Source organism: Clarias gariepinus, chromosome 6 (assembly GCF_024256425.1).
Source record: "Clarias gariepinus isolate MV-2021 ecotype Netherlands chromosome 6, CGAR_prim_01v2, whole genome shotgun sequence".
In the NCBI taxonomy this organism is placed as follows: domain Eukaryota; kingdom Metazoa; phylum Chordata; class Actinopteri; order Siluriformes; family Clariidae; genus Clarias; species Clarias gariepinus.
In genome coordinates this window covers 39,137,350-39,164,351 of record NC_071105.1, presented here as the reverse complement: position 1 = coordinate 39,164,351, position 27,002 = coordinate 39,137,350, and the positions used below count along the sequence as shown (strand labels likewise).

Below are 27,002 nucleotides of genomic sequence, written 5' to 3'. Positions count from 1 at the left end.
GCTTCAGGACGACTTCTTTGAAAAGAAGACGGTGCGGCGATCTGACCTCTTTGAGGCGGGCTGTGAGGGGCGGCGAGCCGTACCCCTGTCTTTACGAGGGGGTGCCCGGCTGCTGACGCTTTCTTTCTGCGCCTCCCGTCTGGCGAGAATCAGATCTGATCGAGACTGGGTGGCCGGCAGTCTTGATTCTTGAGCACGGCGTGGGAGAAATTGCCCAAAAGCCTGTTCATAAAGCCTAGCTTCCCGAAACCTGGTGGCGACGGAATTTACAGCTTCGCCGAACAGGCCGGAAGGTGAGACGGGGGCATCAAGGAGGAATGTTCGATCCTTATCCTTGATGCCCGTCAAATTCAACCATAGGTGCCTTTCTGCGGACACCAGGGCGGCCATCTGCTCGTGCTCAAATCCTTTAGCAGGTCGGCCTGATACGCCTGCAAGACCGCCATGGTGTGCAAAGAAGCGCCGGCTTGACCTGCTGCTTGAAACGCCTTCCCTACCAGGGTAGAAGAAGTTCTACACGGCTTGGAGGGAAGGGTTGGCTTCTTTAATGAGGATGATGTCCCAGGAGAGAGATAGCCCGCGAGCGTCTCTTCTATCTGAGGCATCACCATGTAACCACGTGCTTTTGCATCAACAATATTCGCATAAAACGAAGTTGATGGAACAAAAACACGGGATGAATAAGGCTTACTCCATGAACGAGTTAATTCGTTATGGAGGTCGTCAAAAAAGGGGAGAGAGCGACGTTGTGGCTCCATCTCCTGGCCACCCGACAGAAATCTGTCATCTAATTTTGAGCGTTTGGGGAAGGCTTGCTCCTGTGGCCAATCAATGTGCAGCCGCTCGACTGCACGCGTTATGACTTCAAGCAGCTCCTCATACTCTCTATCTTCCTTAGAGGAGCGTTCTGAGGTAGCTACTTCCATTTCCACAGAAGCAAGAGAGCAAGCCTCTTCTACACACTCACGAGAAGCACCGGAGTGCGCTTGTGAAGTGGAAGGAGAGACTTCGCGATCGGAAGAGAGGGCGAGAGAAAGGAGGGGTGACTCCGTCTCTCGCGCCTCGGCCAGATCGGCTTGTGATCCCCAGGAATGCAGCGCGGCTCGTGGCTCTCTAAAGAACGCGAGGCGCGCGCGAAGCACCTTCATGGGAAGAAGATCACAGTATTCACAGTGTTCACCGCCTCCCTCAAGCGCTTGGAGAGCGTGACTTTCCCCCAAACACTCAAAGCAAAAAGTGTGGAGATCGGAGGGACACATCTAGTTTTAAACTCCGCCATTATATCGGTGAGTTAACACTTTTCTTTGCTTTTAATTTTTATTTGCTATTGTTTGTGACACACGCTCACAATGCGGTCATGAAGACAAAAAGATCTGAGGAATGTTTCCGGTTTACTCCTATTTATAACCTGCAGGTGCGTCTCATTAGACGACGTCACCTGACCGAGGTTATATAAGCCAAAATTTGGCGTGTTTGATACACACATGCTTCACAACCGGCAACACGAAAAGATGTTCCCATAGCGTTTTCACGCAGCATCGAGTGTAGCCTTTGAAAGGGAACATTGTTGCAGCATGTGGTGTATCTTTCTCTGACAGACACTGACAATCACTAACAAGTGGTTAGACTTGAGTGTTTGTCAGACTCTGAAAAACTCTCTCACACACACTCACTCACGCACACACACACACACACAGATAAACACACTAATCTTAATACAATGGGACTGGACTGACAAACACACGCGAACACACATTCACACTCACTTAGAAGAACACCATCCAGCAATTTCACACACCAACCTGCAATTGCTTTTGCATGCATCTGCATGTGCACTTTATGTTGTCTTTAGCAGACTCAGGGTTATTATAATTCTAAGAAATTTTTGCTAATTTATGGTGTTAATTTGTTCTGTCTGAGCTAGTCACGTAATTATAATTAGGTGTCTTAGTTAGCTAGTTAGTTATGTTAATTTTATGTTGTATGCAGCACCTTGGTCTTGGATGAATGTTGTTGTGATTTACTGTGTACTGAACTGTATTTAGTTGAAATGACAATAAAAGCCTATTTGACTTGACTTGATGCCAAACCAGTTTGACTTATGCTTAATGCAGTGGTATACCTGTAAGAGCTTGCTGTCTTTATCATTCAGTTAAGCTGCTTAGTGTGTGTTACTTTAACTGGTTTGGGTGGTTATTTATAACTTTTTTTACACACAAGTTTGGTGCTTTTAATAGTGCATGTTGTTTGGGGGGGTATATTATTTATTAGTTTTGCTTATTTTGTACACAGGCATAATTTGTGCAGTGTTTATTCGGAAAATTTTGAAGATTGTATTTATTAGATGCAAACAAGTGATGTGATTTATTTTGAATTAGTGCATTAATTTATAATGGAAGGTAAAATAAGTGATGTAATGGAAGAATAAGTAATGCCTGTTTGCAGACAGTTGGGCTTGTTTGCAGACAAGCTGTGGTATTGTTGGTGGTCAATACCACATGGACATCATGTCTAACTATCAGTAGACCACATGTTTCTAAAGTCACAAAAATTAGATCTAGTTAAAAATGTGTCATAGCTGGTCATATTTGCATGATCACACTTCTGTCTTTAACAGCTTTTAAGCTTTCAGAGTAAACAGGTGGAAATTTTCCATTTTCTAAAACACGACAAACAGCAACATGTTTTTACTTTGGGTTGAAGGATGGAAGCTGTTACAGCCACAAATGGTGGACCGACTCTATATTGAAGTAGAGTCTTATGCAAATGTTTGGGCACCCCTTAATAAATAACCTTGATTTTGGTGATTTAAAAATTTTTTTTAAATATGTTAACACAGTCTCTCTTGGAAATAAAGAAAATGCACAATATTTTCAGCAAACATTGGTGCATAGTTACTTTTTATGTCATTAATTAAACAAAGATAAAAAAAAAAAAACATTATTGTGGTACTGTCGTAGCGCGGCCTCATAGGTGTTCTTTTTTATATGTAGAGGCATTAATAAATAGGCTGACTGTATCAAAACAGCTGTGTCTTTTTTAAAAAAAGACTGCTGTGTAAGATTGCTGTGAAACCTGTTCTTTTAAAGACTTTTTAGTTGTACGGGTTATACACGATTGGACTTTTTCACAGGACTTCTCACCCTTCGTCAGCGGCCTTCCAGACTTTAACCCCGGTGAGACCGAACCATATCTCCTCACACACACAACAATATCCCCGACTCTGGACATTTATCCACTCACTCACGCTCACACACATACACTTATATTTTGTAAATATTGTTTGTTTTCTTGGCTTTTGGTGCACCTTTTGGCCTACTTTATTATTATTATTATTTTTTTTGGTATAATAAACGTTTGGGTTAGCACAGAGTAAAAGTAAAAGACCTCGGTGTGATTATTGATTCCAGCCTTTTATTTGAAGCACATGTAGATAATATTACCAGGATAGCATTCTTCCACCTCAGAAATATTGACAAGATAAGAAATATACTGTCGCTAAACGAAACAGATAGTTGGACTATTGTAATGCCTTACTGTCTGGTTGTTCAACTAGATGCTTAAATAAGCTTCAGCTAGTCCAGAATGCAGCAGCGAGAGTCCTCACTAGAACCAGAAGATATGAGCACATCACCCCTATCTTATCTTCACTCCATTGGCTCCTTGTAAAATTTTGCATTGATTTTAAAATACTACTCTTGACGTATAAAGCATTAAATGGTTTCGCGCCGCAGTATCTGAGCGAACTGCTAGTGTCTTACGATCTGCCACGCCTACTTCGATCAAAGGATGCAGGCTGCTTGTCCTGTCCTCAGCTGATGCTGACAGCTGTTCTCTGAGGACTCGTGACTGCAGTTGCTCGACAGTTCAGGACTGGAGTTTCCAAGAGTCAACCTGAGCCTCCAATAACAAACTGGAATCCATATTAACTTATGCACATCTGTAATACTGAACTTTCAGTCTCGCAGTATGACTGGAGAACAATCCCTGCTATCCGTTTCACCCAAATGAGGATGGGTTCCCTGTTGAGTCTGGTTTTTCTCAAGGTTTCTTTCTATTGACATCTCGGGGAGTTTTTCCTTGCTGGTGCAATGCAGACATGGTTCTTGGCAGATCTTTATAGTTGAACACACACTCCTTTAAAATTCCTCACAAGTAGACATCAGGTGGTGTAAGATCAGGCGAATGGGATGGGTATAGAAAGGAATTGTTCTGCCACCTTTTTAAACTGGGGCTCATTCACGATCACTTTCATATAAGCGGAAATAATACTCAACTATAAATACTTTTTCCTCTGTCAAGAGACACATTTCCAACAACTGCACAACACAACTTCCTTTTCATTACTGGGAACACGTGCGACAGGAGCTATTGACAAAACCCATTGACAAATGCACATGCATGTTCGAGATGTGCTCGGTTGCTCTTATGTTGAAAATGCTTTGTATGCCGAGGAAGATTTCTTGCAAAATTTTTGTTCTTAAGGCTGGGTTTTCGTATGCAATGGTGGAACAATACACAGTATAAAACTAACACATTCCATGGTCTTGTCCTTGTTCTTTAGAATCGTGCCGATGGTTGAACGATGTATGCCTGCAATGTCTGCCATCTTTTAATCTCGCTCCATTCTCTCTCAATTATTTTTATTTTTGTCTCCATAGTTATTGCTTAAAGATTTTTAGCTGTCCCAGCATACTCATCACACACACGTACACATACATACACACACATTACAAATGTTAACACTCACGCACACACTAATATCACAATGTTAACAGTCTCACACTCAGACAGACGCACACGCACGTATACAGAAACACACTTATACTCATGTATATGACACATCACAAATTTCTCACATCTCTGTCTCACACGCCCGCATGCAGAAACACACACACCCACACTAACAAGCCACATGTCTTACCCACACATGACACAATTACTAACACACACATCACTAATGTTAACACACAGACTCACATCCACTCATTTTCTTGTCACACACAGACTGTGAGACGGAGATGTGAGTGTGTAAGTGTAAAATTTGTGATGTGTGATATACATGAGTATGAGTCTGTTGTGTATACGTGCGTGTGCGTCTGTGTGATTTGTGCGTGTTTGTGTGTGTGTGCGTCGTGAGAAAGGTGTGTGTGTGCGCATAAGTGTTAACATTTGTAATGTGTGTGTATGTATGTGTAAAGGTGTGTGCATGCATGTGTGTGTGTGTGCGCGTCGTGAGAGAGGTGTGTATGTGTGCATGTGTGTGATGTATGAGTGTGTTTGTGTGTGTGCATGTGTGTGTGTGAGATATGTTTGTGTGTGTGGGTGTTAACATTTGTGATGTGTACGTGTGTTCAATAGGCTGCAGATGCTGGAAGAAAAGCCTCACACTATGATGTTCCTCAATGTGATGTCACTGAATATAATATCACTCAGGATAATGCCCCACAAAAAGTTATTAAAATTTTTCCGGTGTTAATTTAAGTCATTATCACGGTTGATCTGTTTGAGGTATCAAAAATCCCTCCGCAACTTTACATCCTCAATGTCTTTAGATCACATCGGCCCAGTTTAGTGGTGATCATATAAAATTTCATAGGAGAAGAATATCAAAATCCATCGGGTGCGTTTTTGCGGACGGCCCAAAATAACCGGCCTACTGTTAGGTTTAGCCCAGGATATCCACGCGAAAGTTGTTTTCGAGCATGTTCAGGCCCGCTGAAAAGTCCTAAAGGGTTGGGAAAAAAAATATTTAAAAAAATCCATATAAAAACAAGAGGGTTCTGCGCACCCTATAGTGCTAATATAATATAATAATATAATATAATAAAATAATACAGTGGAACCTCGGACTTTAAGTAACGCGGTTTGCAAGTGTTCCGCAAGATAAGCAAAGCTTTTTTTTATAAATTTTGAATTGCAAAACAAACAAGTCTTGGTTTACGAGTACCAAGTATCATGTATCACGCATGCGCTTCTTGTTTTGACGCAGAGCTTCACGTGATCACACCTGAGCCAACGGTTTTTGTCTTTCTTGCGCTGCAGAATTGTGGGTAATCGTCTCCCCTGCTGGGTCTTAGTGCTCGTCTCTTACTGGTATAATCAACATCCGTGCACGCGTGTACTGTTTACTATAACACTGTGACCATGTGTGTGTGTGTGTAAAACATATTTTATTTTGTGTCTGTATGCGTGTGTGTACAGTGCGCGTGTACTGTTTCTTATAACACACGTGTGCGCACGAGTAAAGCAAAAGAAAATCTTATATGAGAGGTTAAAGATAAAACTCAAATAAAAGAGGGGGAAAGAAGTTAATGTGTAAGACAAGAAGAGGGAGCGGGGAGGGGTTCATTCCTCCTCTCTTACGTTAGCTTCTCACACATACACACACACACACACACACACACAGCGCCCTGCGCACCCAAATGGAAACATTTATTGTTTGGATTTATTTTTTCTTTCTTTTTTAAATCTAAGGTGCAGGTTAATTTGTTTTATTTTTACTTAATATTTTTCATCGATTATTTTTATGTACCTTTTTTGTGGGGGCTGTGGAACAAATAATTAGAGTTTTCATTATTTGCGATTATTTATGATTCATTAAAATACGATTTGGTTTTCTGAGTGTTTTGATATACGAGCCCGCTTCCGGAACAAATTGGTTGTAATCCAAGGTTCCACTGTATAGATTTTTTAAATAATATAGATCCAAATCCAGCCATGGAGGGCCAGGGACCAGCACAGTTTGTAATTCACCAACACCTAAACACACCCACTGAACCTAGTAATTAACAGATTAGGTAAATCAGTTGTGTTTGAGAAGAAGAATCACCAAACTGTGTTGGACACTGGCCCTCCAGGATTGGATTTGGAAACCCCTGATATAGATAGTTAGCTTCAGTCAAACAGCTCAGTGTTTTTATAAAGGAGCTGAAAACTCAGCAGACATTTAGCTTTAACACTTCTCGTAGTGTTAACTCAAAAGTGTGACTGTGCAGTGTGATGAAATGATGAGAAACAAAATTTCATTTTCACAGCAAACAGTGAAGTTTTATTATCTGCAGGATAACTAACAGAGAATAATCTGTATCAAAGCATTTGGTAATATCTTTATGACGCTTAAAAAGTAGCTTTTACCTAACAATAAACCTAACAATATTTATTAAAAAGCTTTTAGCATGAGTGTATACATAAGTGATGAAGAAAAGTGAAGGTCAATGATGATGAAGTGTCTTTCACGCTGCTTTTACACTTTTCCAACAGGAGAAAAATCTTTATATTCACACACTAACACGACTCTTTTTTTCACCAGCATGTTTTTCTCAATTAATCTATACTCATTACCTGATTGGTCAGGAGCTTATGAAAGTTCCATTATGACAAATTAAACAGTTCTACTTCCTGTAGACGTGTCTGTAACACGTGCGCTGGCCGAGTGTAAAAGCAGCTGTAAATACACACCTTGATTTAGTTCAATTAAACACTCAGAGATAATTTACTCTAACATAATACAGCATTTTAATGTTGCATGTTGTAGAAGCTTTAATCAGCGTTATTTTAGCAAAAGAAATTATGCTATTTTTTAGATGTAATAGAGAATTTCAGAAGGAAGGAGCAAGGGTCTCAAACCTTAACATTAACAGTCATATAAAAACAACTTTTAACAATTTAACCCTGGAAACACACTGAAATTCTGACCATATAATTCACTGAGTTGGTTATTCAAATCACCCAAGGAGGGACGCACAAGTTTAAAATTCTCTTGCTTAGCGATGTAGGCCTCTGAGATAAATGCACCTTTATTGTTTTTACAACAGAAAGCGCTCCAATAATAACTGGGAATGTTAATACCGTTTTCTATGATTTTTTTGTTTCTTTCAATGTTTAACCAATGTTTTCCAGGAACGACCCCGGTCACAATGTATGCTGGGTAATCTTTGTCAAGCTTGCAAATGTTGATTATGTTCTTACGCATCGGTGTCTCCACTTCTTTGTCCCACTGCCCGTTGCTGGCCTCTGATTGAGGTGCTATGTTGGTTAAAGTGAATGTAGAATCTGCTTGATCCCGATTACCAGCATAGGCACGTGGAAACACGTGACCTCGAGTATAGGTTATGTTATTAATCACCCTGTTTATATAATCTGAGTCCACTGCCTGGTGAGTTATATTCCCTGCTTCTCTTGGGGAATCAATCATCTCCAACATATTGATATATTCTGTGATATTTTCAAGCTGTTATGAAGAGAAATGAAGTAGTAGTGAGTTACAGAGAAACACCTTAAGTGACTCACGCAACATTGTTCATGATGAAACATGCCAAAAATCTGAATTCATAGAAAAAAAATCCACTTTACAGTTAGATAATTCAGTGTTTAAAATGCTCTTGTGTAAAATTAGTATTTCTGTGCAAAGAGAATGACTAAGAATTTGACAAAGGAATATTTCATTCGTTTGCTACTTTCTGTGTGTGCCAAGTTTTACTGCTGAGTCTCCTGCCTGAAAAACTTTCATTAAATTATTATTGTTAATAAATCAGTGATTAAATTTTTAAACACACTGACTGACCTGAGGTTCAATTTTCCAATCATTTGTGCTCTTAGTCGTTCCTTTCTGTGTGAACGTGTAGGCCGAGTAAACAGGGATCCTCCTCTCAGTGTCGTACACGGTGGCAAACCTGTATCCGTTGTTCCAGCGCTGACAAATCAATTTATACTGATGTTCAGGGAAGATAGTGGGGACGATGTGGACATTTTGCTCTTGTGGGTTTACCATAAAAAATATAGGACAGACTTGTGGGAAAGATTCCACAACCTCCGTCAGGGTCAGTGAGGGGAAAGCAGAGAGCAGGAGCACCAGAGCGAGGAGCTTCATCCTGATACACACAGGAGGTGTGTGTAAGGTGTGTGAGGAGTGTGTACGGTGTGTGTGTGAGCAGCGTGTGAGGAGAACTGAACTCCACCTGAGGACAAGAGGAACACAGACTACATAGATGAATAAATATACAAAATTATCACCTGAATGTCTCTATCTCTCTGTTGATCATTATTATGAACATCTTGCTTCTAATAACTAGTCTGTAGACAAACTTGCATACTTAATTTAAACTTATAACTATTTTAGTTTATCATTGTAGCACATTTCGTCATAAATTAATGTGTGACCTTATGATGGCTTCATTCATCATTTAAAAATTAATTAAAGGAGAAACAAAGAATTTAAAAATTTGCTTTTCATATGTATGTGTCAAATAGTGCAAGACTCAAATTAAAAACGGAAATAAATTGATCTGTTTTCTTTGATTTGGTTTTCTTTAAATTGACTTTAATTTAAATTTTATTCAATTTAAATCAATCAATTAAATTGTGAAATGTTATTTTTATATCAAATATAAATGTTTCATATAATTTAATTTAATTAATTGCATAAAATACTTACTTAATAACTAAATTAAGTTAATTATATAAAGAATTTCTTATATTTTATGTAAACATAAAATGTTTCCAAAACACTGTTTCTCAAAAGCCATTAGACAGATCATTTTAGTTAATTTGTATTTAGATGCAAAAGAAAAGAATAGATTACACAGCTAAATTAAACAAAATGCTTTTTAATGAAATAAATTGTAACATACGCTAAATATAAATGAAACGCATTGTCAAATTATAATTAGGCTTTTAAACATGTGACTGATTTATTTTATTTTATTTTTTACATTTTTACATTGATTGAAAGAAGACAAAATTGATCTATGTTTACTTAGTTTCACACAAAGTTTGAAATCAGAACTAAGAGGGAAAGTTTCTCACCACAAGCAGCTGGAACTTGATGTTGAATTTCAGTAAAGGGTGTGGGATGATTGCAGAAGATCTTTCTAGAGAGATCTTTTTCTGTAGAAGAACAGACTGGTCTCTCTCTCTCTCCCCTGTCTCAGATACTTGACTTTTATAGCACTGCTGTCATGTACACCTGTCACATGGTGTAGTGGTGGTGAGGAAAAAAAAAATGATGTACTTTTATTACACATCAGCATTGCCTACTGTCTCAGCTTTCCAAGGAAAAAAAGGTAAATAACAATTATTTTAAAAAGCAAATTATTATAATATAATTATTAATTAATAAGGTGTATTGTGTGTCAGGTAAAAGATACAAAGGCAATTGCAAGACAATAAAAGCTTTAGTCATAGAGCCTGCAAATAGATGCGCAACAGAATAAATAACATGGAAAGCACTAACTACCGTAGATGAAAACCAAAAAAGACCAAGTCATTTGATAATAACTGCTAAAGAAGCACAGTAAGAAGGATAATTCTTAAGGGTGATCATTAGTCAGGGCAGGAGATGGGCAAGGCTGAATGATGTTATGGGTGGTATAGTGTCAGGGAATATTTTAATGTAATAGGACACAGTGTTGTGTTTTATTCCATATTCATCTGTATAAAGAAGTTTATTATAAATAAAAGTATAAATAAATCACACTTATCTCTAATATCAGCCTGGAATAAACTACTGCTAAAGTTTACTATTAAGTCATTTTTAAACGTTCCGTGTTTTCAACCACGAGTTCACACCTCCAGCCCCCAATAAGCACCATGTGACCTTTACCTAGCTTTTAATAGATACTGGTGTAAATTTTCCATTTTTTTTTGTCACACTTAAACATGTGGTTTTAAGAAATACCATACTGAGAAAACATTTCAATAAAGATAACGATTTTTTTTTTGTTTGTTTCTTTTTCTGTTAACCCAGTATACATGATTACATTATCTGCCCAGAAACAGTGTGACGCACATACTTGTTTGTACTGCTCTATATATACCCCTGTCTGTGCATTAACATTTTGGATATCTCCTGAACATTGCTTCATGTGTGTTTTATGAGATCTCTCCAGGCCTGAGCAAGACAATCATCTCCAGAGAAAGCCTGATGATAAGTAGATAGCTGGTGTGAAGGTTGTGGTTAATCCCATAATCCTAATACTGGGTGTACAAAGTTAATTTAACTTGTAAATGTATTGTTACTCTCAATCAAGGCAATTAGCTACAACTTATTTTTCACAAATGATTAATACTTGTATCTGTTTTAGATTAGTGCTCACATTTGAAGGATTAATGTCTGTTCCTATTGTACTTTTGTATCTATTTCAAAACAAAAGTTTGAATACTGTGCTTTATAGATGAAGTACAGGACATAAACTTTATCCTGAAATGTCCAAATATTTATACATAACCAAATATTTATTAGCTTCTGATTAATCAACATAGTCAGTCTGGGTAGTCAGCTGGTCCCTTTACCTTTTTCTATGTCTTTACTGTTTAGGATTATGACCTGACGTTGAGAAGTTGAAAAAGCTTCTCTCTTGCTCGAAATTTTTCACTCCTCTGGAAACACAAACAGAACACAAATAAATAATATCACGACATCACTCAGGTGTTGCATGTATTTTTACTGTTCATACTGTAGGCAGGCAGCACACAGAGAAATCTTTATTTGGAAGTCAAAGAAATCTACAAATATCACTTAGTCCAAATCCAGTGTTGAATAAAAATGAGCCATGCCTAATCAATCAAGCAATTAATCAATCACGGGCACTGGAGTGTCAAATTTGGACATCATGTTGCCTTTTCTGTAGTCCACCCAAAACCAGATCAACCCATTAGCCTTGGGCACCAAGACACCTGGGCTGCTACAATCATAGTGGGAACCTTGATTACATCCATGTGGAGCATTGCATTGAGTTTATCTGGCAACCTTTGCTCTCCGAAATGTTCTTCTATATGTTTCTCATACCTTACAGTCAACTTGACTTGCCGAGTGACTTGCCGAGTTACATCAAACGGTCTGGTGAGTAATTTGGAGCTTGACATGGGTAGGAAACTGAGCACTTTTGCTGAGTGTCCTTGTTATACTGCTGGAATTGCAGATCATAAACATGTAGCAATTTCTCCTGTGTTAGCTGAGCTGATATGTGGAGATTTCCTCTCAGGTTAAGATCATTTTGAGTTTGGGTGGTACTCCGTCTTTTTTCCCCAGTGTCCTCTAATGATCTCTACGATGCCTATTGTAAGGTTACAATAAAAACAAAGGTATACAATGCAACCCTATTGTGTCTGTAATAGAGTGGCACAGTGGTGTAATGGTTAGCACTGTCGCCTTGCACCTCCAGGGTCCAGGTTCGATTCCCAGCCAGGCTCGATTCCTGTCTCTGTGTGTATGGAGTTTACATGCTCTCCCTCTTTCCTCCAGGTATTCCTGTTTACTCCCACAGTCCAAAGATATGCAGGTTAGGTTAATTGGCGTTCCTAAAATTGTCCGGAGTGTGTGTGTGTGCCCTATGATGGATTAGTACCCTGCCTCGCACCCTAAGCCTCCTGGGATAGGCTCCAGGTCCCTGCAACCCTGAATATAGGATAAAGCGGTATAGAAGATGAGTGAGTGTCTGTAATAAATAGTAACACACAGACTGTTTCTCAACAGAGACTGTTTCTCAACAGAGGCTTTTTTTTTTTTTTTTTACATCTGGAAGCCTGTGGCTTTTATGCCTGCCTTTTTTCTCTCAGATTTCTTTTCAGCAATCTGGCCTTTACTAGGTGGTAGAAGCTGGGATTCCCACTATGTCTCGGGCCAACCTCACATCATTGTCACATGCTCGAAAAAAAAAAAAAAGAAGAAGGCTTTGGAGTTTCCTGTAGACCCATTTCATCTTTTTAATTGTGTTTTTTAGTGCAGTATTTTCATTTGCAGTGGAATTCTTCTATGTTAAGGTGATGGACAGTCATATAAGTATTTCACTGCATATCATACTGCAGACAAGTCCTCATATGCTCTTTATTTGACCTTTGCCACCTCTACCTTCATCTTACTCTGCATCTCCTCTCAGAGTCCCACTTCTTAGTAGCTACCCTTTTTCTCTGTATACACTCCTGGATTTCCTCGTTTCCCCACCAAGTCTCCTTGTCCACTTTTGCCTTACCTGCTGATACACCAAGTACCCTCCTACCTGTCTCCCTGATTACATTGGCTGTAGTTGACTGAAGACTACTCAACATTCTTCCTTTCTCAGCTTCCACCACTTTGTCCTTTGTCCCAAACACGGAGTAACACGAGTAGGCAGGATAACCACGTGATTTGTTTTAAATCTGGGCCTCGTTGGGATAGAACAGCACCGTTCTCTCCCAAAGGAGGCAAAGTTCGCCTTTTTCTTCTTCACAAAAAAGAACCCTGTGGCTGCTGGCGAGGAGGAGGGCCAGGTAGTTCCATGGCAAAGAGCGCTGGCGACGTATTTCCTCATCGCCTGAGTCTCAGTGGCCGATAGGGAATAGAGGTGGCCGCGGGGAGGAAGGGAGCTCGACTGAAGCTCTATCGCGAGGTCATATGGGCGATAAGGTGGAAAGTGGGTGGCCCGTCTTTTGCAGAAGGCTTCAGCCAGGTCCCAATAGGCGGGAGGGATGGCGTTGGTGTTGACATCAGGAGCCTCAGACTCCGTGGAACATGTCCCAGCTTGGGCCTGCAGGCAAAGTTCAGTGCAGGTCGGCCCCCACCGGAGGATCCGGTTCTGCGTCCAGGAAATGAGGGGATCGTGCTGCAGCAGCCAGGGATAGCCGAGTATGATGGGTGGTGAGGAGATGGAGGTGAGGAACACCTTTGCATAATAAAGCTGTTGCCTTTCTTGGGCTTGAAATCAAAGTGGTCGCTTAATTATGTTGTGACACTTTGCGCCGGATAGCCGAGGGAAAAAGAGCTCAGAGCCGAGAATTATGTTCAGCACAAAACCTTTATCGCCTCTTTCAGTGTCACAAAATTATAATACAAAACATAAAGTAAATGTAAAGAAAAGGGTAAAGGAATAGGGGGGGGGCGGGGGGGGGTCAGCACAGCTGAGCTCCTACTCGTTCTCTCACACACCTCTGCAGCACACACACGGGGGGAGGGGCAGCAACTCTCTCTCTCTACTTTCTTGGCAACCTTCATGACGAGTTAACTCTTTCATGGAATAGCCTTCTTCATCCCGTATATGCCATCATCTTCGATTTATTCGAATATTGTTGATGCGAAGGAACATCTTTCCTGGTGGGGAAAAGCTTTCAGGCAGCTGATCAGGCTGGTGTTCTACTGCACACCATGGCGGTTTTGCAGGCTTACCAGGCTGACCTGCTAAAAGACTTGAGCATTGGCGGGGCTCTACAACGTCGTTCCTGGAATTATGCTGAGCCACAGACCTGTCTCTTCGTGCAACAAAGCAGACGGCCTGTGCTATCGGCTGTTTTTTGACTGCGATCGTGTTTCGTGAAGAGTTACGTGTGGCTAAATCTCACAGGACAAGGATCGTGCGTTACTCCTTGATCCCCTTATCTCACCCTCCGGCCTGTTTAGCAACGTTTATAATGTCGACCACCCAGACCCGACCGGGTCTGACTCTCGCAAGGCACCTCAAAGAAGACTACAGACTGTCTTCTTCACGAAGGAGAAGCCCTGAGGCTCATTCCCCCAGGACTGTGGGGGTGCCTCCCCCCGGGGAGGGGCACGTAGAATTCCTCTCAAGAATGAAGTGGCACCCTTAGGAGGTCGGTGTTCTTGCTCCGCCACCACTGGTGTTTCAGACAACACCAGTCTCCAAGAAATGTTAGTTTTTCGGTCTTTTCCTGTCATGTTTTAAGATGCTGAACATTTACCACCGCCCCCTCCCCCCGTCTAGCCGCTAAGACTTTGCCCCTTTCGGAGGAACTGGCAGCGTGGAAGCTACTGCCAAGTATATCTCCTTGGGTACTAAGCACTGTAGTGAGAGCTACAGGATCCAGTTCTCACATTGCCCTCCGTGTTTCAAAGGTGTGGTCTCCATTTCCGTCAAACCGAAAAGGGTGCATCCGCTGACTCTGGAGTTACAGACGTTGCTGGAGAAAGGGGCCATAGAACATGTTCCTCTACCAGACAGAGAGTCAGGCTACTACAGTCGGTATCTCTTGGTTCCCAAGAGTAACGGGGGGCTGCGTCCGAATTTAGATCTTCGCGTGCTGAACCGCTATCCAAAAAAGACACCTTCAAAATATTGACTGTCAAAGTGATTGTTCTCAAATCCAACCAAAGGATTGGTTTGTGACAATCGATCTGAAGGACGCATATTTTCACACAGAAATATTGCCACAACACAGGAAGTTCCTGAGGTTCGCTTTCGGGGGCGAAGCTTACCAGTATCAAGTCCTTCCATTTGGTCTAGCTCACCCGCACATCAGATGACTGGCTGATTCTGGCTCAGTCCCAGGAGCTAGCGCTTCGACATCGGGATGTCAATCTCGGAGGCAAATAAGGGTTACGCGCCAAGGGCTTTCGTACAGTTTCTATGTGGTTCAGACCCCGGTTTTTGAATTCGGGATTCAACTCTACGCGCATTTTGTCATCGCGAAATGCTAACAACAGTCGCTTCCCTGATGGGCTGATGTGCGGTCTTAGATGGCCGTTTAGCCCAAGGGAGCTGGAGAGACCATCTTCTCGCGTGGCACATCAATTGCCCCGAACTGATGGCTTTATTTTGGCCCTGAAACACCTCCTCCAGCAGTTGAGAGGCTACAATGTCCTAGTGCGAGTGGACGACACTACGGTAGTCTTGTACATAATCGCCGGGGCTTACTGTGCTCGCGCCAATTAAATAAGCTAGCGCACCAGGTTCTGCTTTGGGCACAGGACGAGTTTCTGTCACTCGATTTACACTTAGCGATTTACACTCCAGGGCACATGAAGTTGGAAGCTCTGGAACCTTCACGCACTAGAAGAACTTATGCCCTTAAGGTGAGGGTATTTAAAAGTGGTGCATGGTGAAATGTAGACCCAGTCCACTGCCGAATTGTTTCAGACTTACTGTCTTCAGTCGCACTTTTCAGATTAATGTCCACCGCACTAGCCAGTGGCATAAGTCAGAGAAGCCTTTTTTATGCCAAACACTGTCACATTGGGTGAGAGATGCTATTGCCCTAGCCTACGAGGCGTGTGGTCACACTTCGCCTTGAGGAATCAGGGCTCATCCGACTGGGGGATTGCCTTATTTATTGCGCTGGCAAGAGGTGTTCCCCTGCAGCAAGTGTGTGATGCGGCAGGTTGGTCCTCTCCGCACACATTTGTGAGATTCTATAGTCTGGATATTCATGCTACTCCGGGCTCATGGGTCCTCGAGTCAGCCTCCCAGAGCTAGCTCTGAGACCTCCTTGGCCTTTGTGTGCACACGCTACACAATTTGGCGGTCCAGACACTTGCAGTGCTGTGGCGTTGGTATTCTCGTTTCCATAGCGTTTTTTACGCAGCATCGAGTGTAGCTTTTGAAAGGGAACGTCTCAGGTTACTTTGCTGTAACCCTGTTCCCTGAAAAAGCAGGAACGAGATGCTGCGCTCTAATTTCGCACTGCTTGCATGACTGGACATCCTTTCAGACAAAATTGATTTGAGGAATGTTTCTGGTTCACTTCTATTTATAACCTGCAGGTGCGCTTCATCAGATGACGTCACCTGACCAAGGTTATATTTGCCAAAATTTGGCGTGTTTGATACACATATGCTTCACAACCGGCAACATGGAAAGATGTTCCCATAGCGTTTTCACGCAGCATCTCGTTCCCACTTTTTCAGGGAACAGGGTTGCAGCACAGTAACACGAGATGTTTCACCTGATAAAAAAGGTTCACTCTTTCCGGCTCAGACTGCATTGGTTAAAAGTGAAGCTGATTAATGTTACTTAAACCCAGGAATTGTCATTGAAGAGGTGAGGTGTGCTAACTGTAGACTTAAGACCCAGGTAAATAATGATTTTTTTTTCTCTTAGCATTATAATTTTGTCTTGTGTGTTGTGTTATCAAAGTTTAAGTAAGTAGCTGTCACAGGTGTCACTATGAGGGTAACATGTAAATCCAGTAGCAGAGAGGAAGAGAGATCATGAAAGAGAGACTTACGGCCAGCAAAGGGGGGCCCGGCCTGGGGAAATATAGAGGTTGCACACCACTCGATGTCAGTGAAAACCTATGGCCGTGTAATATTTAGTAATCGAATCTCGTAGTCGAATTACAGAAGCAGAGTTCGAAAACCAGTAATTCCAATAGTAAGTTTAAATTCAGAATCACACAGTCTTGTGGTCAAGCCGATAATCCGATATTAAATTCAGGGGCAGGCAGTCTCGTGGTCAAAAGTGAGCGAAGTTTAAAGCCGGTAATTCCAATAGTGTTAGATCCAGGAGCAGGCAGTGTCATGGTCAAACATAAGCAAAGTTCAAAGGCGGTAATTCCAATAAAGTTTAAAATCCAAATTGCAAAGGCAAAGACGAAACCGAGAAACAACGAAAGCGAGGTCATAACCGAAAGACTGAGACAAAACAAAACGCGAGAGTAAAGGCAAATATGGCACAATACTCTGGCGACAGGTGGTTGTCTTGCAGCATCTTAAATAAGCAGAGCTGATTAATCCAAATCGGCAACAGGTGAGCTCGAGCCGCGACTGAGGCGGCAAAAAAAACAAAAGGCGGCGCAGAGCTAGAACAGGAGTGATTTAAATTCCTTGTGAAGGAGCTATGTTGTGGGCAAGATCTGGTGAGTTGTAACAGTAGTAGATCATAGGCAAATAACATGTCACTTTTTAATTAATTACATTTTGCTAAAATAGACGGAATAAACGAAATGACTCAAGAAAAGATTTGTTTATTCTGCTGAACGAGACTCAAAGATCTGAGTTGGTAAAATGATTCGAACCTTGTATTACTATTAGTTTGGTCTGGAGCAGTTAGGATGATTGTATTGAAAGCAGAAGTGAAGTGCACAAACAAAATCCCCGCATAAATTATCCAGATGTTGCAGGATGAAATGCAGTCCCAGACCTGTGAGCTCTGTAAGCAAACTGCAGGGGACCAGCAAGGATCCAGTGATGTCCTTCAGATAAGCCAATACCAGTCTTGTGAATGACTCCATAACCATATATTGTTAGGGCAACAGGTCTGTAGTCATTAAGTTTTTTGGTTTGGGGTTACTTTGGAATAGTGATGATTGTGGAGCATTTGAAGCAGGATGGAACTTTAACATCATTTCAATTAGAAAAGAGAGAGAACATTAACAAGGTAGAGAGCACTACACACACAAGAGAGAGAAGACACAAAGGAGAGAGAACACACAAAAGAGAGAACACTCACAAGAGAGAGAAGACACAAAGGAGAGAGAACACACACAGGAGAGAGAACACTACACACACAAAAGAGAGAACACACACAGGAGAGAGAGGACAGACACAAGAGAGAAAACACACACACAAGAGAGAGAGAACACTCACAAGAGCGAGAGAACACTCACAAGAGAGAGAGAGAACACACAAAGAAAAGAGAGAACACACAAAGGAGAGAGAACGTCTCGGGTTACTTTGCTGTAACCCTGTTCCCTGAAAAAGCGGGAACGAGATGCTGCGCTCCAATTCTGTACTGTGGATGTGAGTGGACATCCTTCAGACACGATTGACCTTAGGATGTTTCCGGTTTACTCCTATTTATAACCTGCAGGTGCACCTCACCTCACCTGAGACGTCACCTGACCGAGGTTATATAGGCCAAAATTTTTGGCTTGGTTGACACACACGTGCTTCACAACCGGTCACAAGGAAACGTTCCCATAGCGTTTTCACGCAGCATCTCGTTCCCACTTTTTCAGGGAACAGGGTTACAGCAAAGTAACCCGAGACGTTTTCTGCTGGTGCTGATGTCAATGTAAACTTGAAAATGTGTCATATTTTAATACATTAAAAACTACTGAAAACTTTAAGGTGTTAAAAGTAATCCCATTTCACCTGCATCACACAACCATATTGTAGATTGGTTTCCTGTAATAGTACACAGTGTTGTGTTTATATAATAAGTACTTCAGTAAATGTTGATTAAGGGGACCTCAATGGTCAAAACTTAATGGTCATAGGCACAACAACATACAGAGAATGCAGGGTATTAAACCATGAAGTGTGAGCAAAGCTTTCATATGAACCTTAAATAAGCTATTGCTGAAGTTCACTTATGATTAATTATTTGCTCTTTTGTTCCAACAGTTCACCCGAGAAACCTCAAAAAGCATCATGTGAAGGAGTTTGGGAAAACTAATTTTTCACTAGTGTATTTTTTTTTTCTTTTTGTTGCCCGAATAAGAAACTTGTTTTAATACACTATGCTAAGAGAAATAATTTCACTACACAGAATAATGTAACATTGGCTGAAAAGGTTTCACCACAGTTAACGTTTCAGATTTTATTTCATAAAAAAAAGTTGAGAACTCAGCAGCACGATGAAGCAATGAAGCAAAATCCTTCAAAGTTTTTTTTTTTGTTTTTGTTTTTTGATCTGCTGGTCATTAAACAGACAAATTGAATTGAATTACATTCAATAAAAAAAGTCTTATCTTTATTTCCAGCATGGGAATGTGTTTCCCCATGAATGCTTTATTGCTTATATTGCATATTTAAATGCTTTTCTACTCTAACAGTAATTCTTTTTGTTTGCACTTGATATTTTTTTTAGCAAACTAAGTTTTTTTTTTTTTTACAAAAATGTAGTATAATACTCCTTACAATTCAGTGATACTGTAATATTCATGGATAAAGGTTGCTTGCTGAACAGGAAATCTACACTCTATTATAATTAATATTTAAAAGTAGAATAAAATAAAATATCATTAAAGCATTTAACTTTTATACTGACAAAATAGGAAGTTTAAATATGTAACACACACACACACACACACACACACACATTCTGGATTGAAATCAATCACATGACTGCAGTGTTATAAAAGGGTGCACACAGAGAGAGAAAAACTACAAAGATCTTCTCCTGCAATCATCTCACGCCTTCTACTGAGTTCCACCAGCTTATGGTAAGAAAAAAAAAAAACGTATTATATAGAAAGCTGCGTTTGTGAGAAGTGGGCAATGTTGTTATCGCTCTATTGCTTTTGTTTCGTGTGTTTTAGGTAAATTTCTTCACATACTCCCCACACACTCCTTCACAGTGTGTCAGGATGAAGCTCCTCGCTCTGGTGCTCCTGCTTTCTGCTTTTCCCTCGCTGACTCTGATGAAGGTTGTTCAGGATTTTGCTAAGGCTACGTGCACCAGGGTTTTCATTAAAAGCCCAAATGTACACACTGTAATTACACCGACTGTTTTTGAGGGGGAACAGTATAAACACATTTGTCAATGCTGGAACAACAAATGCACATTTGCAACACTCTACAACACACAGCTGAGGATTCCGGTCTACTCTGCCTACACGTTATCTGGTAAAGATGACCAAAAGCCTAACCGAAATGAAGAGTGGAAAAATGAACCTCAGGTGAGTGAAATTCTACTGATTATTTATTTAAACCAGAATTTTTATGATTGTGGAGAAAGAGTCTAACAATTGAGTAGCTGCTAAACCTGTAAAACTACATTCATAAAACCACGTCAAATAATAATGCAAAATTTATTTACAAGCTTCTCAATCTTTTTGAAGACTGACAAAGTAAATGAGTCTAAATCAGCCACAGAGTTATTCAATTCCAGTTCAATTAAATTATATTTGAACTTTTAACAATCGACATTTCTAGTACTTTGGCTTTACAGAACATAAACATTCAACAATTAAATTTATAGGAGAAATAAATTTCCAGAACTAAATTGTTAAATGAAAAACAAATTCAGGTTTATTCTGGTTTGTTGCTGCTGATGATGTTGCTGTTCAAAATTTGTTGCTTCACAATTTAGTATGCGTTCAGTTCACACATAAGATTTTTTTTTTTCTGAAAACTAAACTCTCTTCATCATCACAGCTGGAAAACATTAACAGACCAAACATGGAGCAGATCCCAATAAACAAGATGGATGAGTTTTTTCACCAGGCTGTGAACAGAGACTATGAAGAGAGTGAGAGCAATACAGAACCTAAAACGAAATACACCAGAGGTCATGTTTTTCCTAATCAGTATGCTGCAGATGACGATCAGGCAGAGTCCACCTTCACGTTTACCAACGTAGCTCCACAAACAGCACACAGCAATAACAGATGGGCAGAGCAAGTAGAGACACCGATGAAGAAAGAGATACCAAACGTGTGCAACAAATCTGATACAAGCACTTTTATAGTGACTGGAGTGGTTCCAGGGAAGAACTGGATCTCCATAAAAAGAAAAGGAAAAACAATTGAAAAAGGTGTTAACATTCCCAGTTATTACTGGACTGCTTTCTGTTGTTACATCAGTAAGAATGAAACACGTTCAAAGGCCTATCTCTCTCTGCAAAACCAACCAAACATCATGACTTATGAATTTAGTAGGATGAGCGTTGACAGGTTAAATATACACCTTACCAGATTGTATAACCAAAGTTTCAGTGTTTTTAGCCAGTTATGTTTAAATTAATAGCGTCCCATGGTGTAATGTGAGGTGTAAGAAATAAAACATTGTATTTGGTGCAAATATAGGAACATATTCAGTGTCAGGGTGATATGATGATGTGGAGTTACTGTTACACACTCATTCTGACATTTTCGTTATGTCTAACTGCACATCGGAAAGTGTTAAATTTTTCTGAAAAAAAAGGGTTAAATAAGGAAAAATCATACATTATCATATAATTTTATGCAATATTCAAAAAATAGACATGACGCTAGTTTTGTGAGTCACTTAACTGTTTTCTGTATTTTGTTATAAAATGTAATTCTGTATTTCACCTATTTTCTGTATTTTGTAATTATCTGTTAATTATCCTGCCAATCTTCAATAAAACTTTGCTGTTTGATGAAAGTGGAAGGTTTTTGTCTTTTCAGAAGTGTTAAATTATTGGACTGCATCATGCACTGAAAATAATTAAGGAGCTTTTACATTACTGACATTGGGTTAAGAACTGTCCAAAACATTAAAACCTGTAAGGACTGCGCTGACCCTTCAACTTCATGGAAAAAATGTGGTGAAAAAAAAAAAAATCATGAATGGAGATAGATCATTTAAACACTTAGTAAAGCAGCATGGTAAAAATATGACAGTAGAAACCAGAGCTATGTTCAAACAGCTGTGTCCAGAAGAAAACGACTCGTTAGTGAGACTGATTAGAAAAAAGGCTTCAATTTGCTAGGGGGGATAAAGACTGGACTTTGGAGCGATGGAAAGAGGTAGTGACCTGATGAGTCCAGGTTAACCCTATTCCAGAGTAATGGGCGTGTCAGGGTAAGAAGGGAAGCACGTGAAGCGATGAAGCGATGAAGTGCCTGGTCTGGCGTTGATCAGTTGCTCAGGTCTAGACTCAGCAATGTTATGTGGCAAAAAAATGGAGTCAGCTGACCACCTGAATGTACTGAATAGATTATCATGTATATGGAGGTTTTCTTCCCTGGTGGCACGGTTCTGGGAGCATAAGGAAACATTTCCACACCTGAGTTCACAACCACACTGTGCATCATAATAAAAGCTCAAGGCGCTCAATGAAATCTTGGAGAGTGTGAATCTTGACTTTAATGCCTGTCATGTGACCTGAAACAGGCCTAAAATACATAAGATTACATTTCACACATATAAGACATAAGAGATAAGACATAGGGAGTGTGTTCTTTCACCTCAGAAATATTGCCAGAATAAGAAATTTATTGTCGCTAAACGACGCAGAAAAACTAGTTCATGCTTTTATCACCTCTAGGTTGGACTATTGTAATGCCTTACTGTCTGGTTGTTCAGCTAGATGCATAAATAAGCTTCAGCTAGTCCAGAATGCAGCAGCGAGAGTCCTCACCAGAACCAGAAGATATGAGCACATCACCCCTATCTTATCTTCACTGCATTGGCTCCCTGTGAAATTTCGCATTGATTTTAAAATACTACTCTTGACATATAAAGCATTAAATGGTCTCGCGCCGCAGTACCTGAGCGAAATGCTAGTGTCTTACGATTCGCCACGCCTACTTCGATCAAAGGATGCAGGCTGCTTGTCAGTACCGCGTATTATGAAAAATACAGCTGGGGGCAGAGCTTTTTCTTACAAAGCCCCAAAATTATGAAATAGTCTTCCAAATAGTGTTCGGGACTCAGACACAGTCTCAGTGTTTAAGTCCAGGCTAAAAACCTATTTATTTAGCCAAGCATTTTTATAAATAGATTTGCCATAGGTAAAGGAGCAGATCTGGGGGACTCATGGACGTAGAGTATTATGGTGAACTGGTATGTTTGGATGCTGTCTTCCTCACTCTCATGGATCACTCAGGTTTGCTGACGGTGAGGTGATTGGTCGCTTTACATCTCAGTTCCCCCTCATGTCTGTGTTTCCTTCTGGCTCTCCCTTTTAGTTATGATGTCATAGTTAGTCCTGCCGGAGTCTCTGCTTGCACTCTACAGTTAATATACATTCACATTATACATTGTGTGACTGTGACCATACCTAACTGCCATCTCTCCTCTTCTTCTCTTTCCCCCCCTCTTTCCTTTTCCTCTCTCCTCCTGTCCCCCCCTTTTACTCTTTCTCTCTCTCTCTGTCGAGCTACACATGTCGTTCCTGAGCTGCCAGTGATCCAGACTCCCTCTGCCCTCCGGACCAGTCTGACCCATCCTGGTGCCCCGCATCTGGCTGAAGATCTCGTCACATGGATGCCCCGTGTGTCTCTCTGGGATGCGTCTGGTGTCTGGGAATGATTCTCTCTACCTAGAAAATGGTTCTGGCCTTGACTGGTGTTGGCAACTGTTTCTCTGGGGACTTCACAGTTCGATAGTTCATGACTGGAACTTCTTACAAGTCTACCTGGGTCTTCAATAACTACCTGGACTCCATATTAACATCAATTAACATCAGCTATTATAGCTGAACTGCTTCCCACCCTACACACTGTATAAATGCAGATCATTTACTGCTTTCTGTTTCACCCAAATGAGGATGGGTTCCCTGTTGAGTCTGGTTCCTCTCAAGGTTTCTTCCTATTACCATCTCAGGGAGTTTTTCCTTGCCACTGTCGCCCTCGGCTTGCTCACCAGGGACAAACTGACCATTTTGATTCATACAAATTCACATTTCATACAAACTTAAATAATTCTTTTGACTATGTAAAGCTGCTTTGCGGCAATGAAAATTGCTAAAAGCGCTATACAAATAAAATTGAATTGAAATTGAATTGAATTGTTCTGCATTGAGGTTATCATTAGTGTGTGTTCTTATTAAACTAGATGCAAAGCTGTGTGTTTAAATGCACCACAATTATGATGCAACGGTAACGCACGCCCTTTTGTGGTTGATTGTTTTAATTTAAAAAAAGAACAATAATAACTTTTAAACGGTTTATTAACAATGAATCTTATTTAATATATTGTGTTTATTTTAGAATAAATCAGTTGTAATCCACAAAGGTTGTTGTCAAGACCCACTTCTGATAATAATAATTTAGCAATGTTTAATTCACTGCAGCACAAAAAGTAAATGAATAAAAACACATCTAATAAAATAAAATTAGCCTGAGTAAAAATACTCAGATTGCAGTTTGTTAATAACACATTTTATTGCTCAAAAAAAAATATTTATGTCAATAAAAATGTTAGTGCCATCAGAGTAATAAATCCACGTGCTCACTAACAAACTAGTCAAAATGATTAGTCGTTTGTTTGGTACAACGGTGTAGTCTGTAAATATTCTCTGATTAAAACAATGGCTAAGATCTAATGATGATGAACAAAGCAACATTGTAAGGCCTTTATTAATTTCAGTAGGTAAAGTTACACAGTTACTGTGGAAGACAGAGTGCAGGAGATTGGACAGAGTTCTCTTTAATGCCCTTTATTGATTGTACTGTAATTTGTTCACAGACCATGTCATTGTGATACAGAATAGAAACAGAGAAGACTTTCACAGCAAGTGTGGCCTAATGATTTGCCCTGTGGCCTCAGGTGTGTGTGGAATTCGAATGTTCACCCTGTGCTTCATGGGTTTTCTCCGGGTACTCTGGTTTCCTCCCACAGTCCAAAGACACATATTTCCAAATTATCTGTATAGTGTGTGAATGAGTCAGTCTGTAATGGATTTGTAGCTCATCCAGGGTGTACCATACCTCATGCTTCAAGTTCTCTGGGATAGTCTCCCAGCCTCTCCAATTTTCTGTATTAAGCAACTGATAACATAGGAAAAAAACAGACAGTTGTACAGAATCATGTACAGTATGAAAGCATTTACAATTTCTGCAGTGAAATGGGAAATTGCCTTTATGATGTGCAGTTTTTACTATTTGTTTTAAGACTTACAATTTTGATCTGAGAAATTAACTAAACCAAACTGAACTGGTAAATTTGCATACTCTTTCAATGTATAAGAAAGCTATACAAATTAGAGAGCATTTAGTACTCTCTGTTGAGGTATACTTTTATCAGTTTACATAGAAAACATTTCCTTTTTTTTTCAACTTTGTCACTCTTAAATGAATGAGGTAATCAGACTAATTTTAATACTTCAAAATGATAACCAAAATGTGTACAAAAAGCAGTTTTTAAAAGATGATTTCAAAAAGGCTGTCCAATTCTGCCTGGCCCTATGTGAAAAAGAAATTTACATGTGTGGCAGTACAATCTCAGGCTAGGAGTTTTTGGACTCCACAGACCCATTTAACAAAATAGCTGATTACATCAACTTGGGAATTGCACCCAAGGACATCAATTAACCCCAATAATGATTTAACCAGGACGCCCAGGTACGTTCACTGAGTAGGCAGAAGGCATAACTTTCATCAATACAAAACACTTTTATTTCAACAGAGACAACTACAAACCCGATTCCAAAAAAGTTGGGACACTATACAAATCATGAATAAAAACTGAATGCAATGATGTGGAGGTGCCAACTGCTAATATTTTATTCAGAATAGAACATAAATCACGGAACAAAAGTTTCAACTGTATTGCCTGTTTTAGACAAGAATGGGAGAGCGTTCCTATTTCTAAACTTGAGAAACTGGTCTCCTCGGTCCCCAGACGTCTGTTGAGTGTTGTAAGAAGAAGGGGAGATGCCACACAGTGGTGAAAATGGCCTTGTCCCAACTTTTTTGGGATTTGTTGACACCATGAAATTTTTAATCAACATATTTTTCCCTTAAAATGATACATTTTTTCAGTTTAAACTTTTGTTCTGTGATTTATGTTCTTTTCTAAATAAAATATTAGAAGTTGGCACCTCCACATCATTGCATTCAGTTTTTATTCATGATTTGTATAGTGTCCCAACTTTTTTGGAATCCGGTTTGTATAAAACTCAATATTTGGTGAGTCAATGAACAAAAGAAAAACTGCATACAATTCCAGTAGTAGTTGCAACTATGCACTCAAATATAAAATACACCAATACATGAAATTGAATTCACACACATGAATTACAATCACTAGAGTGTAGTTGGTGTTACACATGTGAGCATGCACACACACACACACACACACACACCCGTGTAGAGAAAGAAAGAGAGAGAGAGAAAAAGAAATAAAAACAACAACTCTTTCTCATCTTCTATACCGCTTTATCCTGTATTCAGGGTCGCGGGGACCGGAAGCCTATCCCAGGAGACTTAGGGCACGAGGCAGGGAAAACAACAACTCTAAATTAAGAGTCTAAAGTTAAAATTAACGAGTTTAAATCCCCTCATTTACCTGCTACCAATCATACTAAAACACAGGAAACGAGCAACTTACCAACGGCAGTAAGGCAATGTTGTTCAGAAGCAAAAAAAAGAAGCAGGGGTGCAGCAAAAAAGTGTGTGCTCTACGCTAAAAAGGCAGTAGGAACAGATCTCCCTGCTGAAGAGTCTGGAGGGAACATACAAGAAAACTTAAAATAAAAGGTTTAAAAAAAGTTTTAAATAAGGCACCCTCACTTACCCATCTGGCAAATAATAACTTGAGGTACCAGCTCATCCTCCTACACGTATACATGTATCAGTTTGAAAAGAGTTACTAAGGCATTTCTAAGGCTTTGGGACTCCTGCAGACCACCACTGGTTTAAATTGTAAAAGACTGGTTCAG

At 40.1% G+C, this 27,002-nt stretch overlaps 1 protein-coding gene across 1 annotated transcript; it reads left to right on the top strand.

Moving 5' to 3' along the window:
- The first annotated feature begins 19,774 nt into the window (after positions 1-19,774).
- LOC128527146 (endonuclease domain-containing 1 protein-like) lies at positions 19,775-21,768 on the top strand. The gene is made up of 3 exons (XM_053499466.1): positions 19,775-19,872; positions 19,969-20,328; positions 20,807-21,768. Exons 1-3 carry the CDS (start codon positions 19,870-19,872, stop codon positions 21,392-21,394), a joined length of 951 nt encoding a protein of 316 aa, XP_053355441.1. The 5' UTR covers positions 19,775-19,869; the 3' UTR covers positions 21,395-21,768.
- The last annotated feature ends 5,234 nt before the right edge of the window (positions 21,769-27,002 follow it).

Bases quoted from the DNA above. Each gene is read 5' to 3' on its own strand.
- LOC128527146 (XM_053499466.1), top strand. The intron at 20,329-20,806 runs GTGAGTGAAATT...TCATCATCACAG, and splicing joins AGTGGAAAAATGAACCTCAG to CTGGAAAACATTAACAGACC.